Genomic DNA, 19,449 nt, shown 5'->3' on the forward strand with positions numbered 1-19,449 from the left:
AAACGAAGAGATCAAAAAAGAGAAAGAGCAGATGGAGAGAGGAGAGCTCCCTGTCCACCGAGGTAACCTGTATTCTGGTGGCCACGGAAAAGTTTTGGGAATGAGAAGCCGAGCCGCCCACTGGTTACCTGGCTTCATCACTTCCTCTCTGTGTGACCCTTGGCAAGCTAATTAATCTCTCTGAGCCTTGGTTTCCTCATTTATAAGACAGGGATGATTAAAAAAAAAAAAAATCCCTGGGAGGATGACTGGAAGGGCTGGCGGAATGACCAAGCGGTAAGCGGGTGCTGGCACACCCTGCCCTCTCCGTAAAGGGGTGCCCCTTACTACCTTCTTTGGGAAGAGCTGGACACATCGCCTGGCGGCGGGTGATTCAGTTGGTAAAGTGGGTCAAATTAGCCGGAAGATTTTTCCATCCCAGATTCACACTTCCTGTGGAGACAGTTCCGAAAAGGGCAGGCGAAGGTGTTTGTAAACAATAAAAGTGCAATTCAAAGGTTGCCGCCGGCGACAACCAGCGAGGCTCCCGGCTGGAAGCAAGAGTCGTCTCTTCGCTTGGGGCACGGTCTGGATGGGGCAGATATGGACATCTTTCCAGTCTTCCCTCACTGTACAACACACACACAGCCCCTCTCACCCCCAACCACGTCCAGCAGCAACACCCAGGGTCTCTCTCGAGGGCATGCCACGTATATTCTCGGTGTCAACCAGCCGAAGGAGCTGGAGGAGTGAGAGGAAGGCTGGGTACGGGGCTGAGGGCGGTAAGGGGCCTAGATGGATTCCAGCAGCTCCTAAGGAGAGTGGGGGTCGCTGGCCGGGGAGGGGCGCAGAGAGTCCAGGAGGCCCGGACGGCCAGGTCCACAGCGCCGCCTTCCCGGAGGAAGGCGGGGGCGGGGAGGAGGGAGCTGGAGGAGGCGGAGAGCGGAGGAGGGCGGCGCGCTACGAGGTTATTTGTGGTTCGCTTTGATCCCGAGGGGGAACCTGAAACTCTCACATTCCTGGCATAGCAGCCGCCTCCGGCGCGGGCCGACCCTGGGGCTGCGCGCTGGGGCTGAGCCGCCAGAGCGTCGGCGCCTCAGCCGAGAGCACACCTCTGCCGCCGAGCTGAGCTGAGCCGGGCCGGGCCGTCGGATTTGACCGCTCGGAGCACTCGCGGGCCGCAGCGGTAAGAAAGGCCTCTTGGCGCTTCGGGGAGCGCACGGGGCCGCAGAGACGCGCTCCAGCCCGGCCTTTTCCGGGAGAGGGAGCAGAAGCAGAGCGGACCCTGAGTCCTCCAGGAGCGGTGCGCCTTTGCCCGCAACCGGCGGGGCGAGGACAGCTCCGTCCGGGGGCGCCTTGCAGGTCCCCTGGGAGCTCTCGCAGGCGGCGCGGGTCCGCTGGGGCTGAAGGAGGGGACAGCCCGTGGGCAGATAGGAGTGGGTGTCTGGGAGCGCGGATCTGGGAAGGAGGCGCCGCTTGGAGCTCAAGTTGCAGGGCCTGGGGGCTAATTTGGTTTGGTGTGTGTGTTGGGGCGGGGGGTGGGGGGTGTTACAGGTGTCTTTCCTCCCTAACTAGCCCAAGAATTCCTCTTTGTCTTCCTTGGAAAATCCTCTCCGGAGCCACGGTCTGGCTCTCACTTAGAAAGAATGCAGCCTGCCGTCCAGCCCGGTGACGTCAGCGCTGGGGCATTTGGAAAACAAAGAGGGCTCGGGAGGGAGGGGGGAGGCGGATCCACGACGCTTAAAGACCTCTCCGGACCACGGTTACCGTCGTCCGCTCCAGGCGCTGCGGCGGCCGCAGGGTGCTCGTGGTCAGCCAGGAGTCCGGGTAGGGCGGGATCCCTGGCTGGGGTGCAATCTGACTTAAAGACCCTCGATTTGGTTCCTTGGGCCAGAGTGAGCCAAGGTAAAGGCCGGAGTTGTGTGGTTGCTTCGAAGCGGGTGTTTCGGAGAGCCCCGCGCGCTAGCGCAGCAGGGATGCACGATCCGGGTCGGGGGCGCGGATTTTAGTGACGGCTTAGCTGTGTGCATCTGAGAGATTTGACTGAGACAAACGAGGAATGAAAGGCGCGGAAAGTGTTCCCTGCTCCCAGGCACACTGTTGGGGGAGGAGGAGGGCTGGAATCTGTCCGGAAAACTGCATTCTCCGGTCCTTCTCGGCTGGAGTCAGCCCAGACAGTGTTTAAGTTAGGAAATGCCCCGTGGATGAAACGCTAGGGCCAACTGATTCCTGTTTGTTTTGCCTCGGGTAACTCTAGAGTCTTGCATCTTCTCTGTGTGTGTGTGTGCGCGCGCGTGTGCGCCCCGTGTATGTGTGTGCCCCCTGTGTATGTGTGTGTGGGGGTGGGGTGGGGAGGGATGATGGGGTCCCGGGAAGTCTGAACACCGAGATGTCCTCCAGACCCATCTCCCTCTCCCCAGTTCTGGGCAGCTGGAAGGAGGGAGTGGGTTGGGAATGGCTGCTCTGCCAGCCAGCCAAGCCCTAACTGGAGCCGGGCATTGGGGCTAGCTCTGTGGCAGAGGAGGGGCCACACTCCTCCCACTGTCCTCCTATATACACAGGACCTGTGGAGGTGTGGGTTTTGTTTGGTCTTCCCTGAATCCCAGTTTGGAGGTTTGTGTTGGAGAAGGCTGTGGAAAGGAAGCCAGGTGAGGCGGGCAGCCTTCCAGGCCATGAGCCACTGGGAGCGCAGGCTCAGAAGGGAACACCTCCCTCAGGAGACAGTCTCCCTGCAGCTTAGGCAGAGTCACCAGCCCCAGGTGCCTGCAGCTCCCGCACTCCTTCAGTCAACTCAAGCAGTCTTACCCATGTCAAGATGCTGAGTGCCCATCCTCTCGTACCTAGAGGACCATCAGGCACTTCCAAGGAGCAAGTGTGTGTGTGTGGCTGGGGTGGTGATCATAAAATCAGGGACAAACATCGTGCCACCCTTTCTTTCTCCTGGAGCACGTGCGCGCTGTCAGTGCACAGACTCTGTGCCTGGCCCACAAACCTTGATGGGTGGCACCTTTTCCCCTCCTTTTGCAAAACCACTCTTAGTGTAGTCTGTCTCATCTCTCATCCCTTATTCACCAATCCAGATGCATTTTCTCCTTCCTGTTCACCTTGCAGAGTGACTGCCAAGGTCATCCCATGACAGAGAGGGCTCAGCAGGGTAAAGGGTTGTGAGTTAGCTGTGCCAACGCCATGGTTCAGGCATGCTTCATGCTGTGGGGGCTGTTTGCCTAGGGCTTCTACCGGGCTCGTGCGTGCATGCATGCATGCTCAGTTGTGTCCAATTCTTTGCAACCCTGTGGATTGTAGCCCACCCTGTGGATTGTAGCCCACCAGGCTCCTCTGTCCCTGGGATTTTTCAGGCAAGAATACTGGAGTGGGTTGCCATTTCCTACTCCAGGGAATCTTCCTAACTCAGGGATCCATCCCACGTCTCTTGTGTCTCCTGCATTAGCAGACAGATTCTTTACCACCTCTACTGGGCGGGACTCATGCTTTATCGCCTGTGATAAAGTAGAGGTGGTGCAGTGGTAAAATACCTGCCTGCTAATGCAGGAGACACAAGAGCTTAGTGTTTAAAGATGAACTAGGCCTGCCCTGGACTTACTTATCAGGCTCTCTGATGGGAAGCTGACTACAGGAGCCTGAGGTTCCTGGTATCTAGGTTGCTGGTATCTATCTCTAAGCACAGTAAGTCTCCATGAATGTGATTATAATGGCAGTCCTTTGCCAAGGATTTACAGCTCAGTGGGAGCTCAATAGCCATTGCCTCTTAATTCTCAACTCCATGAAGCTAGCATTGTTTCTGTATTTCCGATGGAGAAACTGAGGCTCAGAAGTTAGGTGACTTGCCTTAATCAGTAGGTTGCAGCATTGGCAGTCTGACGGGCATGTGTGCCCCTCCATCGCCTTTCCCTTAACCAGACAGCAATGGAAAGTCCCCGTCTTTCCCATGTCCTCCCACTGAGTGCTCTTCTTTCTCTCCTCCTCAGGTGCTCTGGGGCCAGGTGCCACTGGCCTTTGTCCAGGTGGGTGTGTGCAAGCCCAGGGAGCATGAGGACGCTGGAAGACTCCTCAGGTACGGTCCTGCACCGCCTCATCCAGGAACAGCTGCGCTATGGCAACCTGACTGAGACCCGCACGCTGCTGGCCATCCAGCAACAGGCCCTGCGCGGTGGGGCCGGGGCTGGGGGCACAGGAAGCCCCCAGGCCCCCATGGAGATCATGGCACCAGAGGACAGTCAGGTGCTGCAGCAGGCCACGAGACAGGAACCCCAGGGCCAGGAGCACCAGGGCACCGAGACCCACCTGGCAGAGAACGGCCTCTACCGCCTGTGCCCGCAGCCTGGCAAGGGCGAGGAGCTGCCCACCTATGAGGAGGCCAAAGCCCACTCACAGTACTATGCCTCCCAGCAGGCGGGGCCCTGGCCACACGTGGGGGACCGGGATCCCCGTGGGCCCCCGGGAGGCAGCCGGAGGCAGGATGAGGCCCTGCGCGAGCTGAGGCACGGGCACGTGCGCTCCCTGAGCGAGCGACTCCTGCAGCTGTCCCTGGAGAGGAACGGGGCCCGCACCCCCAGCCACATGAGTGCCTCTCACAGCTTCCCCCAGCTGGCCCGCAACCAGCAGGGCCCCCCAGCCAGGGGTGCCCCCACTGCCGAGGGCCCGGAGCCGCGAGGACCTCCACCTCAATACCCACACGTCATGCTAGCTCACGAGACCACCTCTGCCGTCACTGACCCGCGGTACCGTGCCCGTGGCAGTCCACACTTCCAGCATGCAGAAGTCAGGTAACCGCCCACCTTGGTCTTTAGGCTCTTGACTTCCTTCCAGTGTAGTTTTCCCAGGGTGAAGAGCCTCCAGGAGGCTGGTGAGCTCCAGAGGAAGGCCGATGTTACCCTCTCCCTCCCAAGATGGGAGCTAATGCTGGAAGGAAAGAGGGATTTAGCCAGGGTCACGTGAGAACTTAGCAGCATCCCTTGCTTTAATTTGGAGACAGACACCATTGCTTAATTGGCTGTAGCCTTAAAGTAACTAGGGTCCTCAGAGGCTGTCAATTAGAGCAGGGGGCTAAAGGTTAGATTTCAGAAAGAACTTGCAAGGACTAGAGTTGGGAATCTTTCTCAAGTTAAGTGGGAAGAAGGTGGGACCTCCTCTGGAGGCTTCTAAAAACAGAAGTCTTTTCTTCTTTGCTGTCCATGATTTTGGGGAGGCATTCCTAAGTGGAGGCAAGGAAGAAAGGACCAGATGGCCTCCGTAGAGATCGCGCCTCTCCTACCCAGGGGCAGGAGCTACCCTGGCACTGCCATTCATTTCAGTTCATGTTCTTTTGTGTGGTCCATGGGGCAGGAGCCTGGGAGAAGGTTCTTGTTCCAGGTGAGCCCCTTTATGTGGAGGCTCCAGAGTAGCTGCGGGAGTAGGGAACTCAGCTTTTAATTCTGAGAGCGAAGGGAAGCCTTTAGAGGATGTAATTTGGAGTCCCTTTTCAAAAAGGTTCCTCTGTTGCTTGTAGAGAATGGATTCTAGGGGCATGAATGGAAGCAGGGATGCCCAGGAGGGGCAGGAAGCCCAGAGAGTTTTCAGAAATAAGGTTCCTAGAAATGAGGCTCTCGTTTGGCCCAGGGCCTTCTCCTGAGAAGCTGGCACACACCCTTTTCACACGCCCTTAATTCCCCCCGCCCCCCACCCCACACACAGGGGTCCAGGAAACCCCAGTGGAGGGGCCTGAAGCCTCTTAGACCCCCTTCCTCTGGTGCCCCAAGGTTCAAATCCGGTTTTCTTCATGCCTGCTGAGTCCTCGTTTAGTCACCTGCTTTGCAACCGTGCAGCCTTGCCCGGGAAAGATGCCTTTCTCTGCTCTCGAGAAATGAGTGACGTGATGGCTCTGGAATGGAGGTGCCAGAGGACTGAGCCTGTGGGGTTTTGCCAGCCTCAAGGCCCCCCTGCCTCACCTCCCTTCTCAGGGCTTGGTCCTGGAAGAGTTTCAGAAGCTGAGTCGTGGTTTCTTCTTTGGACCATGCTTATTGAGCCCTGTCAGGAAAAGATAATGTCGTGGAAAGGAAGTCGACTGTTTGCAGGAGAACAAAAAAAGTGTGTGTGTGTTGGGGGGAGCAAGTGTGAAGGAAAGGAGGCTCTATTCTTTCTGAGAGCCCAGTCATCCCCAAAGAATGCCATTTGTGTCTGCCTGGCCCGGAGCAGGGGAGCGAGTTGGAGGGAACCACCCCGAGGTGCCACACTGAGCAGCACAGGGAGAGTTTGCAAATTGCAGTGGGGTGCCCTATCAGCTGTCACTGGAAGCTCTACCTTGGGCAGGAAAAGAAATACATCTGCCAGCTTCTCCTTCAGCTAATCTGGTGAAGATTGTTTGCTGGGCGGGACTTAGCTTTGGGTCTAAGAAGAGCAGGGGAGCTGGAGTCAGGAGGGGGAAGGATGAAGGGGAGGGATGAGGGGAAGGGCAGGCATGGGTTCTGAGGCGATGGATTCGTCTGCGGCTTCTGGGACTTTGGAAAGCTCCTGGTGAAACTGAGGCAGTCTAGTTCTCTTACATCTGGAGCCACAGGGCCCCAGAAAAGCTGTGTGACCTCACATGCTCCTTCCCTTGACGTGGGACCTTGAGGGTGAAGACCATGACATGGGACCCCAGTACCAGAAGCCAGGAGAGCACTGTCCCTAACCTCAGGCTATTGTAATAGTTCACAGGTGGCTCCTTCACCCTGGATAATCCACTCTTTGGGTCACATTTACTCTTTGAGCAGAGAATAGGCTGTGGTCTCCACTAGAAGAGACAGAGGGTGGGCTGTCACTGTGGAGATGCCCACTGCAGGCCCAGCAATCTGCCAGGCAGATGTGGCCCTGACAACGTGCCTGAGGCTAGAGACTCTCACCCTCCTGACTGAGCATGGTCCCATGCACCACGGACTCAAACACTGGAGCCAGAATTTGAATGCCTGATCTGTCAGACTCTGGAGCCCAGACTCAGCCTGACATCTGTCTCACCACTCTAACCTTAGCCACAGTCTTCTAAAAATGTTTCTTCAAGGGGTGATGGGACTCAAAATAAGAGGGAGAAGAAGCAAGTGTGCTGCGTGGGCAGGTGTGCACAGAGGGCCTGACACCAGCAGTGGGAACAGACACAGGGTAGGGGGCCTGGAAGGTTGTGAGTTTCAGTCATGATGAGTGTGACCCCCAGATTCAAAAAGAGCTGCCTATGGCTGGGACTATTCAGGCTGATCCCCAAAGCATGGGCCACAGGAGGCTGGGCATGAAATAAGTGTGCTGATGGTAATGCCCTGCAGCCCTGCTTCCCTGGCCCTTGAGGGTCTTGGGGACACCACGTGGAAAGGCCTTCCCCAGAGGTCACTGCCTAATGCTGCAGGAAAGCTGTCTGCCCGGGAGGGCTGGGGCAATTCTCTGTGGCTCCTTGGGCTCTGAGGACCGTCTCTTCTGTCCCCCAGGATCCTGCAGGCCCAGGTGCCCCCTGTGTTCCTCCCGCAGCAGCAGCAGCAGTACCAATACTTGCAGCAGCCTCAGGAGCGCCACCCGCCCCCACACCTGGCCGCCCTCAGCCCTCCTGGGGTGGAGGGCCCGGCAAGCACCCAGGCCTCTTTGGCCACCTCGGGCAGCACCCATCTGGCTCAGATGGAGACTGTGCTAAGGGAGAACGCCAGGCTGCAGAGGGACAATGAGAGATTGCAGAGGGAGCTGGAGAGCACGGCGGAGAAGGCTGGCCGCATCGAGAAGGTAGGCCCTGCTGAGGCCTCAGAGAAGCAGGGGAGGCAAGAAGGGAACCCCAACAGGGCTGACCAGGGAGGGGGCTGTCAGAAGGGAGGCAGAGGAGTCTGAAGGCTGGTCTGGCTGGGCTTCTCAGCTGCCCCTCGGGGCCTCCCTCATCCCTCTTACACCCCTCCCTGGCTGACTCCAGACAGCTGGGGAGCAGCCGGCAGAGCAGGCCCAGAGCACGAGCAGTTGCTGCCCAGTGGTGGTTAGAAAGAGCCCATTCACCGACTCCCTCATGGTCGCACCCTTTCCCTGCACACGCCCCCTCCCGTGGACACCTCCCACAGAGAGCCCTTTGTATCCCCCACACAACAGCAAGTCTGTTCCAGGCCAGCCCTGGTCACAGGGAAAGCCCCTCCTCTTGGCAAAAAACGAGCGACTTATTGGAATCACAGGCCAGCTAGGAGCACGTGCGGAACCTGCCAGCTGCCGAGTGGGTGGGGCATCAGGGGCCAGGCTGGCCCTGTGGGGGGATGGCTGGAGAGGCACATACTCCAGGCAGCTCAGGCTGGATCTGGTGCTCCCTTCTTAGTGAAGGGGCACCAGCTGTGCACTCAGCCTTAGCAGGTAGCCTTAGGCTTTCTGTGACTGTCCCATGGTCTCCAAGATAGGTCCACTACCCCCCCCACCCCCCTCCCCACCACCCAGACCATGGTTGGAGCCTCAGTGCCTGATCCTGGTCCATTGTGCTCAAATTTCTCACTAGAAGCCAAACAAAAGGAAAATGCTTCTTTCTGGACACTAGGCACCAGGAAGCTGCCCTCGGTCACCCTGGAGGCAGCCCCTTCCAGAGAACGTGGCCTTGTGTTCACTCAGGACCTTGGGACAGTTGAAGGGACCCTGGGTTGCCTGTTCCAGCAGTTTGGTCCCTCTCTGGAGGCTACAGGCTGCAGCCTGTCCCACTCAGGCTAGGTGGGTTTTCTGCTGTGGCTTTGTATCTTCTCTCTCACCCTTTCTGATGGAGAGTCAGCGATCAGCCCTGGCCTAAGGAGGGGACTTTGATGCCATTGCCACCCTGGGAGCTCTTCCTTTTCTTCAGCTCTTCTCTCCGCCTCTTGCAGCTGGAGAGCGAAATCCAGAGGCTCTCCGAGGCCCACGAGAGCCTAACAAGGGCCTCTTCCAAGAGAGAGGCCCTGGAGAAGACCATGAGGAACAAGATGGACAGTGAGATGAGGCGGCTGCAGGACTTCAACCGGGATCTTAGAGGTGAGGACCGCTCATGCAGGTGGAGGGGCAGGGACCACCTATGGACAGCTTGATTCCACTGTTCTAGGACATCACTCAGAGTCTCTTGCCTCTGCAAAAACAGTACAAATCAATCCAAAGGGGACTAGGCTGAGACTCCTTGGGGGCCACCTTGATAGAGAGATGCTTGTCTCTGTGTTCTAGACCTTGGGGCCCCTCCTGGAGCTCTCACCCATGTGGCCCAGGGTGACCCAGGGCTTCCCTATGAGCCCACCCCCAGCTTGGAGAATGCAGCCTGACAGATAGTTCCCTGGTTGCGGGGGCGGGGGTGCACCTTGGCAGGCAGCTTCACCTGTACTCCAACCTTTTTCCTTAAAATGTCTTTTCTTCATTTGAAACAGAAAGATTAGAATCTGCAAACCGCCGCCTGGCAAGCAAGACGCAAGAGGCCCAGGCAGGCAGTCAGGACATGGTGGCCAAGCTGCTGGCTCAGAGTAAGTAGAGGGCCCACTCAGGAGCCCAAGCAGAGGTGTGGCTGGTGGAACCAGGACAGCTCCTCTTCTGCCAAAGCAGGGCTTGGAGTGTGGGTTTACTGAATGCCCACTATGCACCCATCCCTGGACTGGACTCGGGGGAGGGGCGGCTTCCCAAGGGGAGCAGGATCTGGTTCCCTGTGTACTGGGAAGATCAGTGGGTAGAGGGACAGCTGGGGAGATGTGCTGACTGTCAGTTTGGTGTCCTTTAGAAGCAGTTGAGGAGAGCTGAGCACTCTGGAAACAGGTGGGATGAGAGAGAAGGTAGAGTCTGAGTCTCCCGGGGGGTGGACATGTGGAAAGCTGGGGAGCATGGTGAGGCTGGGCCATAACAAGTGTTGGCACCAGCCGAAAATGGAGCTTCATGAACAGGGCAGCCTAAAGAAGGAGGTCAGGAGGATCCCCTAAAAAGGATAGTCAAAGGCTTCTTGAAGAGCGGATGAGTTCATTGTTGACTGGCCCATGCGCTCACTCATTTGTTCCCTAGCACAGCCGTGCCGAGCCCCTGGCAGGTGTGCAGCAGAGCAGGAACAGGTCAGGAAGGTGCCAGGATGAGGTCAAGAGAGGTGGGGAGCTTGAGGAAGGAGCAGGGTCTTCCCACCATGGATTCCAGGGAGCAAGCATGGCCTGGCCCTGGAGGACAGTGATGGGGGGGGGCGGGGTTCCCCAGCACCCTGAGAGAGAGGTTTTGTGGGGTGGTAGGTGAAGCAGCAGCAGGATAGTTCCAGTGGAGGTGGAAGCAGTTTGAAGGAAGGGGGAACAAAGGAAGCCACCAACTCAATAGTAGGAAGAAGCTGTAGCCATCAGAGAGGCGGTTATTGATAAGCTCCTCCTGTATGCGCTTACTGCCTGCTATAGTGATGTTTGAGTGTTTGCAAAGGAGTGCACTGGGCCAGCTGGTGTCTGGGCAAGGGTGCCTTCTAGGAAGGAGGAACCCCTCCAAAAGCTTACTGAGCCTAAGCTAGATGGTTGGAGGTGTCTGGAAGCAGAGAAGCAACTTGAAGACTGAGCTCTGGCTAGCAGCACCTACCTTGTTCAAGCAGGGCTCAGGCCTGGACAGGGTGGCCCCCAGTGGTGAAGGGCTGAGGGTTGAGGATGGGCAGGAGGTAGCAGAAGATGACTGAGGTCTCTGGGAGAGAGGAGATGGTGGTAAGGGCTGGGGAGTGGGGATAGCCCTGGGGGGGTCTCATTGTCGGGAGAGGATGGGTTGCAGGAAAGGGGCAGAATGGGGCCAGGCTTTGCCAAAGAAAGGAAGTCACGGCGGGTTCCTGGGAGCAGGCAGGGGAGGGGCCCGGGGCTGGCCAGCCTGGAGGCGTTTCCGCTCCCTGGGGAGTGAGGCTGTTCTTGGCTCTGGGCTGGAGCCATTAATCTCGTAGCGGCGGGTGACCTGGATGCCGGGCATTCCTGAGCCCGGGCTGTTCCGCTGCGCGCGCCTCCCCCTCCCCCCGCCTCCCCCTCCCCCGCACTCCTGCCTGCGCCCCGCCCGCCACGCTGCGGGAGGAGGGACAGTGGGACAAAGGGACTGGGACTTGCTGGTGGGGCCTCGCTTCCCCCATGGAAGGCCTCCTGCTCCCTCCACTGCTCCCCAGCCCATGGCCCCACTCTGTGTCTCCCGAATCTGCCCCCACCCTAGCCTGGAGGCGGCGGCACCCAACCCCCAGAGTTTTATCTTGGTGGCTGGGGATGGCCAAGGTCTCAAGCCTCCGAGCTCTACCAGGGCCTTCAAAGTCAAAGTGTTAGTTGCTCAGTCGCTTACGACTATTTGCGATCCCATAGACTGTAGCCAGCCAGGCTCTTCTGTCCATGGGATTTCCCAGGCAAGAATAATGGAGTGGGTTGCCATTCCTTCTCCAGGGCACCTTCCTGACTCAGGGATCAAACTTGAGTCTCCTGCATTTTAGGCTGATTCTTTACTGTCCGAACCACCAGGGAAGCCACCAGGGCGTTAGAGGTGTGCAAAGCAGCAGGAACCTTCTGGAAACCAAAGGCTGGGTCCTTGATACCCTCCCCAAGGGCTGAGGAAAGCCAAACTACCCTTCCTTGCTCCTGACATCCAGAAGCAAGAATCCTCAGGAAACCAGAATCCTCAGAGAAAATGTCTGTGGTTGAGCTCACCTTTTTTCCAGAGTCAGTGTTTGTAGGAGAGCGTGGCCCCTATCACCAGTGCTGTTTGCTTTCCTACTAGGCAAGCAGTACAGACTCCCAGCTCTGGTCAGGCCCTGCCCACCCTGGGCATCTGGCCATGAGTCCTGAGGCCTGGTTCTCCCAGCCGAGTCCCCCTTGGGCAGTTTCTTCTCACCCGAACCCCAGATTCTGAGGCTGTAAGATGGGACCATCTAAGACTGGGATGAGCTGCCAGCCTCCGGCTAACTCGATAAGCTGTCCGTCTCTGTGAAGCCTCTCAGGACAGGGCCATTGTCTCTGGGTCCAAAGTCCCAGTCAGCACTCCTGCCTGCCCCCTCCACCCCATTCAGGTGTCAGGCCAGCTCAGGATGAGAGGCCCAGTGTTACTGAGTTTCACTAACTTTTCCCTTCACCCCAAAGAATGAGGTGGGCCTGGGCCCAGCCTTCAAAAATTCACAGTGAACCAGAGCTGACCTGGGTGGGCCTCCTTCTCTGCCCCAGGGCCCGTAATTCTCTTCTGTTCCAGAGTCTATACTGTCCTCTCTGATAGGTATTTAGCCACACGTGGCCCAAAGATTAAAATTAATTAAAATGAAATAAAATGAAAAATTTGACTCCTCCCTGGCACTAGCCACATTGCAAGTGCTCACTGGCCACATGTGCCTAGTAGCTGCTGCCCTGCTTGGCACAGTGTAGAGCAAGTCCGTTACAGCAGAAAATTCCACTCTGCTCTGACAGTGCTGCTCTAGAGATGGTGCCTTTGAGTCCATCAGGCAGGCCCCATGACAGGTCCCCCTCTGCCTTCCAGCAAGGCAGGCAGCCTGCACACTAGGGGTGGGGGTGGGGGTGCCTGGTTTCACAGAATAAGCTCTGAGGCCTCTGACTACAAGGGCCTCACGCCATAGCCAAGCAGCCTGGTTCTTCAGAGGCAGGCTAACTTTGATCCCCGCCTGGTAGCACCATTCACCTCCTATGATTCCTCCTCTTTAAGGTGGGGATCACAGATCCCGGACTGTCATTGGAGGCTTCAGGGGAATCAGATGTGTAGATGCCTGACGCCTGGGGCAGCACACGGTGCTTCTTCCACTTGGATGATGACCACGTGACAGTCCACCTGAGCCTCTGTTTTCTCATCTGGAGATGGGCATTGCGGTTCCTGCCTGCCCAGTCTCTAGTATCACTATGAGCCTGGAGGGAAGTTGTGAATGTGTTTTGGAGACGGTGACACCCAGCGCAGGTGGACAGTATCTCGGGCTCTCTCCTGGCAAGGCTGTGTCCCAGCAGAGGAGCAGTGTGGCCCAGTCATCGCTGCAAGGGCCCCGGTCTGACATTCCCATTTGCTCAGGCCTTAGCCTGAACTTCAGTTTCCTGGCCCATACATTGGGGTTAATAAGGATACCTAACTCCTGTGTTACTGAGAAGATGCAGTCAAGCTTGAGCAGCGGTCAGCACAGAGCATGGCACATGGTGGGTGCTCTGTGGGGCAGCGAGGGAGCTGCCGTTCCTGACCGGGCCCCTCCCTCTCTCGCTGCAGGCTATGAGCAGCAGCAGGAGCAGGAGAAGCTAGAGCGAGAGATGGCACTGCTGCGCGGAGCCATCGAGGACCAGCGGCGGCGGGCCGAGCTGCTGGAGCAGGCCCTGAGCAACGCGCAGGGCCGTGCGGCAAGAGCTGAGGAGGAGCTGCGGAAGAAGCAGGCCTACGTGGAGAAGGTGGAGCGGCTACAGCAGGCCCTGGGGCAGCTGCAGGCTGCCTGCGAGAAGCGTGAGCAGCTGGAGCTACGTCTGCGGACACGCCTGGAGCAAGAACTCAAGGCCCTTCGTGCACAGCAGGTGAGCTGGGAAGACCCAGGAGCCCCTGTTGAGATCCAGGCCAAGCCCTCTTGGAAAGTTAGGACCACCTGCGCCAATCTTGCGGAAGTCCCCTCCTGGCCCATCAGTCTCAGCAGAGGCCTTGCCTCTTGGCCAGGTGCCGACCTCAGGGACTCAAGCCTTGGGCCTCTATCCTCAGCAGCAGCTGGGATTGGCGCCCTTGGACTTTGTCCCTTTCTCTGGAGAAAGTCTCTTAGGAGCTGTGATGGAGGGGACTAGCCAGCTCTCACATGTCTCCCTGAGATCGGGGGTGGGGAAGATAGTCGCCCAGATCCTGGGCCTTTATCCTCACTTTGGTCTGTGTAAATAGCTCTCATGTTTACAGACCAGATAGAGTTCTGTCTCCACTCCTAGCCTCACCCTTCCCACAGAGGTAGGGTGACCAGAGCTCCTGGATTGCCGGCGTCTGTCCTAGTTTATACCAGTTTTCCCGTGTCATTAAGTCACCCCTTCCCGAGTTTGGAGGACAATGTATATGGTCACTATGCAAAAGCAAACCCAATCTCCTCTGCACCCTTGGCCACAGGATTTGGGGCAAGGCTGTGGGGCCCTGTGGCTCCCCTTTGTCTCCGGCTGGAATCAGGCTATGCAGAGTGCGTGATGCCAGATGACCAAGCACTGGCCTCAGTGAGATTCCTCACATGGCATTGAGGATCTGCGGCCAACACACGCCACCCTCCACCCCTGACCACGGTACCCCTCTCTCTGCAGAGACAGGCAGGCACCCCCGGAGGTGGCGGTGGCAGTGGTGGGACCCCAGAGCTCAGCGCACTGCGGCTGTCAGAGCAGTTGCGGGAGAAGGAGGAGCAGGTGCTGGCACTGGAAGCTGACATGACCAAGTGGGAACAGAAGTACTTGGAGGAACGTGCCATGAGGCAGTTCGCCATGGATGCGGCCGCCACGGCCGCCGCCCAGCGTGACACCACTCTCATCCGGCACTCGCCCCAGCCCTCGCCCAGCAGCAGCTTCAATGAGGGCCTGCTCACCGGCGGCCACAGGCATCAGGAGATGGAAAGCAGGTTGGACACTGCAGGCCGGGTACCTGGGGCAGGAGGTGGGAGTAGGGTGGGATTTGTCCAGCCCTTGCCTGGGCCTTAGGTCTTCCCTGGTGGCTCAGACGGTTAAGAGTCTGCCTGCAGTGCAGGAGACTGGGGTTCAATCCCTGGGTTTTGAAGATCCCCTGGAGAAAGAAGGAAATGGCAACCCACTCTGGTATTCTGGCCTAGAGAATTCCATGGACAGAGGAGCCTGGCAGGCTACAGTCCATGGGGTCACAGAGTTGGACACGACTGAGTGCCTTCATTTCTTTTCTTTGCCTGGTCCTTAATCCATGATAAACACCCCTCACTCCGCCCAGCCTAACAATCCCTCCTACTTCTGAGCTGACCCCCTGCTTTCGGCCCAGCTGGCATTACAGGCTATTCTTTCTCAGAGGTGCCAACCGAGTTGTTGGTTTGCCCAGGAGACTCCACTCTTGGATGATACCCAAGGCTCCAGGCGTCTACCTGCTCCCCCACTCCCACCATGTAAATCAGAGAATTAGACTTTCCTACCGTACATGCCAGGTACCACCCCAGAATGAATGTGGCCTAGGCCCCTGGCCTGCGGGGAGCTGGTATTTTCTCTCCAGAGACAACTCAGAGGCCCCACAAGATTTCCATTTGACTTCTTCCTGGCTCAAAAACACAAGCAATCGACTTAGCTCCCTTGATCAACAGCCCTGGGGATGGCCCTCCAGGACAGGGTTTGTGCCACTACCGTCATCAGATGAACCCAGAACCTACCCCTGGGTTTGCCAGTGTGGGAGCGGCCCAGCCTCTCATGCACTGGTAGTTTTCAAAGCATCCCATTGCAGAGCTCTGATGTCACTTCTGAAGGCCCCATCCTGGCCCCTACTGCAAGGCCAGGAGACCCCAGCCTGGCTTTAAGGAAGGCTTTCCCTCCAACTTCCATGAGGCGGAAAGGGCAGAGGCCACAGGATCTGTGGGTCTGAAGATGTAAACATGGCCTCTCACCCCTCAGGTTAAAGGTGCTCCATGCTCAGATCCTGGAGAAGGATGCCGTGATCAAGGTCCTTCAGCAGCGCTCCAGGAAAGACCCTGGCAAGGTCACCCCGGGCTCCCTGAGGCCTGCCAAGTCAGTGCCATCTATCTTCGTGGCTGCAGCAGCGGGGACCCAGGGCTGGCAAGGACACTCCTCCAGCGAGCGGCAGGTGGATGCCTCTGCCCAACTGGCTGCAGGTGAGAGGAGGTGGGTGGGCAGCAGAGCCTAGGTTGTTCTCAGGCCTTTCCTTCCAGAACTGAAGCTTGGAGGAGCTAGGCGTCCCAACTCCTCACCCAGGGGAGCCGGCTTACACTCTGGCTCTAGTGACCTTGTAGCCCGCAGCTGTCCCCTGGTGTGACAAGGCAGGCTTTAGCCCCCGTTTCTGGAAATTCCACCACCCTGGTCCCAGCCACTCACTATCAAAGTTAAAATAAGCTTCCCCTGCAGAGGTACCTTCTGGGCCAGCACTTCCACTTCTCCTCCTAAGCAGACGCCACAGAAATCGAGGAATCCTTACTGTTTTAAGATTTAATCTACAACCTTTTAAGAAAGCTTCTTCCACTCCAAGCTTTTGGAACCCAGTCCTGTTTGGAAACAGGAGTGTAATCAAAGTTCTTGCAAATCAAGAGCAACTAGCATCCCCAGGAGGTGTCTGTCGTTAAGTTAGGGTATTCTTCATGGGGGCTACAAATTGTGGACAGGGCAGCAACTGAAACTCCTGCCTTCCTAGCAGACAGGGCCCCGCTGGAGGAGCCTGTGGCTGTGGCTCCCCTCGCTGCCCACGCCAAACATGGGAGCAGGGATGGGAGCACCCAGACTGATGGCCCCCCGGACAGCCTGGAGCCTGACAGCCTTTTGGGGTGCAGCAGTGGCCAGAGAACAGCTTCACTGGGTAAGTCTCCTCCAACTTTTGTGGGGCACTGAGGGCACCCTGGGGTGTGAATCCCACCCCAACTCATTGCCCACACTCCACGGGGTCCCTGCACAGGGAGGGTGAGCAGAATGTGGGACCTACCTCAGTACCGGGGGGAGAGCTGGTGGATATAGGAGTAGGAGAACTGGAAACCCTAATTACAAACAGATCTACCTGGGAAGCCCTTTATCTCCTCTTAAGAAGTCTTCCTTAAACATCTTTAATGGCCAATCTGAGCAATTAAGATAGTGGAGCTTGGCACTCCCAAATTAGAAGACTTTGTTTTAAGAGTCCCGGAAGGAGAAATTTAAGAAGATGCCATTGAATGTGTTTGCTCTCTTTCACATTAACCTTTGCATAGTTGCCTATCCCTCACTGGCTCAGAAAACCACAGGCATGAAAAGAATGTGGCAGCCTCCCTCCCTCAGGGCTCTCCACCCTCCCTCCAAGCCCTCCAACCAGTTCCTAGTTATAAATATTTGCGTCTTCCACTGGGGAGGCTGGTGGTCTGGATGGAGAGCTGGGGACTGGTTGGGCAAGTTATGGGGACCTGGGCAGCGGAGGTGGGAAAAGCTGGTGAAGACAGAACCTATCTTTAAAATGTTAAAAGCTGGTGAAGACAGAGCCTATCTTTAAAATGTTACCAGATTTAAAAGGGCAGTCTAGTAACCCTCGTTGCCCTGTGCCTGGCCTCTTATCTCTCCAGATTCTATTGCTACATCCAGAGTCCAGGACTTTTCTGACATGGTGGAGATATTGATCTGAAGGAGGTGGTGCCGTGGGGACTCTGAACCATTTCCTGCTGCCCTCTGCCACACGGCCATTCCATCAGGATGCTGCATGGGAGAGGGGAACTGTGAGCACCCGTCCCCCCAGAAGACCCTGTTCCTTAGCCCAATGCTCCTCCTGGGCCTGTGCAGCATGAGGACTGGGCCTTTACCTGGCTTGCTGCCAGGGTAGCAGTTGAAAGCTCAGAAGGGAGTAGTGCACCCACACTGCGAACTTGGGCAGGGAGGGAGGGGATGTGTTGATTTGGCGGCTGATTTCCCAGGATGGCTGCCCGTGGACTCCAGGTGGACTGGTTTAATAGGCCTGGCTCAGTGTGGTCCCTCCAACTCCATCTGCTCCTCAGCTCCTCACTGCCTCCTGGGGATCACCCAGACCTGAATCTTGGCGGCCTGTTGAGCATGTGAGTCCTGCAGAGGCCACAGCGTCACCCGCACTGTGGAGAGGATTGGGATGTGCCGTGCAGTTTGTACATAATTCCCTTTCTTGTGAAACAGAAGATTGAAGTGGGCTGCTTCAGATTCACCCCTCATTCCATGCTCCCAGCCCTGCTGCCTCGGTTCCTCCCAGCTATCTCCCCTTCTCAAGTCCTTGGTCCATGGATTTTGTTACTGCTTGATCCACGGGATACTGGCTGCTTTTTCCCCATCTTGAGCCCTGTTTGAAATGCCCAAGGGGCCTCACCACCACCAGCCTCTTGAAATGGCTCCACAGCTCCTGTCCCTGGGACATCTTGTCAGTTTGGTTATGAACCCTGAGCTAGATGAAGTCCGCCACCACAGATCTGCATGGTGGGCTTCCCAGCACCAGTTCTCTGAAAGGAAACTGGAGAGATGGCCTTGTTCTCATCAGAGTCTTTGTTCCCCCTGGAGGCACTGGGAGAGGGAGCTATGCTGGTGAAAACTAGTCCATGAGCTGTAAGACATGACTCAGATGGTCCTCTGAATGGAGCCCCTGTCACAGCATGGCGCCCTGAGGCTGGCTCCTCAAGCGCCAGTGCGCAGCACCCTGAAACAGGGCCAGCGCTTGGGAACTGGAGTGAAGTGTCCGAGGGCAGCCTGCCAGTAGCAGTGACTTTTACTTCTGGTCTTAAAGAGTCTCCCAACTCAGCCCCATGAGTGACTGGTGGGTTTTAGTGGTTTGTCTCGGCTGTTTTTAGTTCTCCTTGAGTCTTTGTTTTTGTTTTTCTTTTACTGTTTTTAGGTTTTTGTATGTGTTATTTTATTGCTATGGTTCCTCAAGTTTCCTTTTTAAACATTCGCATTTGCTGGACAATTGCATATTTTTTTAAAATCCCCCTACCCCTCTGTAAAACTGAAAAATGCATTTGGTTCATGTGCATTGTTTACAAAACAAAAAGAAAAAAAGAGAGAAAAAGGCAAAAAAATATTGTGAAAGAAAAAAAAACAACTTAATATATTTTGGATTAATATTTGGTATTTCTTTTTAAAGTATTTTTTTGTGCTGTGAACATTTTCTGCCAAAGACCATGATGTGTGTCTGTATGTTTAAGTTATCGTGAATATTTAAAATGTAAACATGGCTGTTTCGTTATGCCACCCTGTACCAGGATTGCTGCTGCATTCCACTGGGTATAACAGTATTTTAATAAAAAAAATTTTTTTTTTTTTTTAATTAAAAGCACTGTGTTTGTACAAGTGAGAGACTGCACTGAGGGGTAAAGGAGAGAGGGAAGGGACTTCGGGAGGGGGCTCCCATGTCAGTCACTGGACCACTCTCAACATCGAGCTGCACCCCCTACTCGTCCACACTGTGCTCCTGGGCGCCTTGGTTCTTAACCACTGACCAGAGTATGTCCATAGGCCGCCAGCTCAGTAACTGCTGTCTCTCATAAGAGAGGAGTGAAGGGTGCTGGTTTCCATTTTCTGGTAGTGGGAAACCTTGGGGCAAGGCAGGTCCCTCCTTAATTGCAAAGCTTGGAGGATACACAGTGTAATCTCTTCAAGGACCCAAAATTCCTGTAAATTTTGTGAGGCTGCATGAAGAGGAGGGTTGGAATGAGGGTATGGTTGGCTTTCCACTTTCCAGAGAACATTTCTTTCAGTCTGGGAGGGTCCGGCAGAGGGGCACCCTCCTCAGGTAGCTTTGTCCTAAACAGCTTTATTTGGCCATATGCTGTGGTTACTCCACAGTAGGCCAAGGTGTCCGAAGGTGGCTTTATCCTTCCCTACCCCCACCCAGCACAGAGTCCTTGTCTAGGACCAGTGAAGAGACAGCATTCTTTGC

The 19,449-nt window shown here is 56.4% G+C and overlaps 1 protein-coding gene across 3 annotated transcripts; it reads left to right on the plus strand.

The window, feature by feature from the left end:
• Positions 1 to 959: 959 nt before the first annotated feature.
• Positions 960 to 18,860, plus strand: AMOTL2 (angiomotin like 2). 3 transcript variants are annotated; one of them, XM_061421116.1, is made up of 10 exons: positions 960 to 1,165; positions 3,966 to 4,763; positions 7,428 to 7,713; positions 8,811 to 8,955; positions 9,336 to 9,428; positions 13,126 to 13,421; positions 14,172 to 14,479; positions 15,483 to 15,700; positions 16,234 to 16,395; positions 17,123 to 18,860. In XM_061421116.1, the coding sequence occupies exons 2-10, from the start codon at positions 4,027 to 4,029 to the stop codon at positions 17,179 to 17,181; spliced, it is 2,304 nt and encodes a 767-aa protein (XP_061277100.1). In that variant the 5' UTR covers positions 960 to 1,165; positions 3,966 to 4,026; the 3' UTR covers positions 17,182 to 18,860. The 3 variants fall into 3 exon arrangements, with proteins under 3 accessions (XP_061277100.1, XP_061277117.1, XP_061277109.1); XM_061421133.1 differs by having other exon boundaries at positions 961 to 1,165; positions 16,237 to 16,395; XM_061421125.1 differs by lacking the exon at positions 960 to 1,165 and adding an exon at positions 1,173 to 1,806.
• The last annotated feature ends 589 nt before the right edge of the window (positions 18,861 to 19,449 follow it).

The sequence above is a fragment of the Bos javanicus genome, chromosome 1, assembly GCF_032452875.1.
Source record: "Bos javanicus breed banteng chromosome 1, ARS-OSU_banteng_1.0, whole genome shotgun sequence".
Taxonomy (NCBI): Eukaryota; Metazoa; Chordata; class Mammalia; order Artiodactyla; family Bovidae; genus Bos; species Bos javanicus.

Coding starts and splice junctions, on each gene's coding strand:
- AMOTL2 (XM_061421116.1), top strand. CDS start 4,027: ATGAGGACGCTGGAAGACTCCTCAGGTACGGTCCTGCACCGCCTCATC. Junction 7,714..8,810: donor AGGCTGGCCGCATCGAGAAG/GTAGGCCCTGCT, acceptor CGCCTCTTGCAG/CTGGAGAGCGAAATCCAGAG. Junction 15,701..16,233: donor CTCTGCCCAACTGGCTGCAG/GTGAGAGGAGGT, acceptor CTGCCTTCCTAG/CAGACAGGGCCCCGCTGGAG.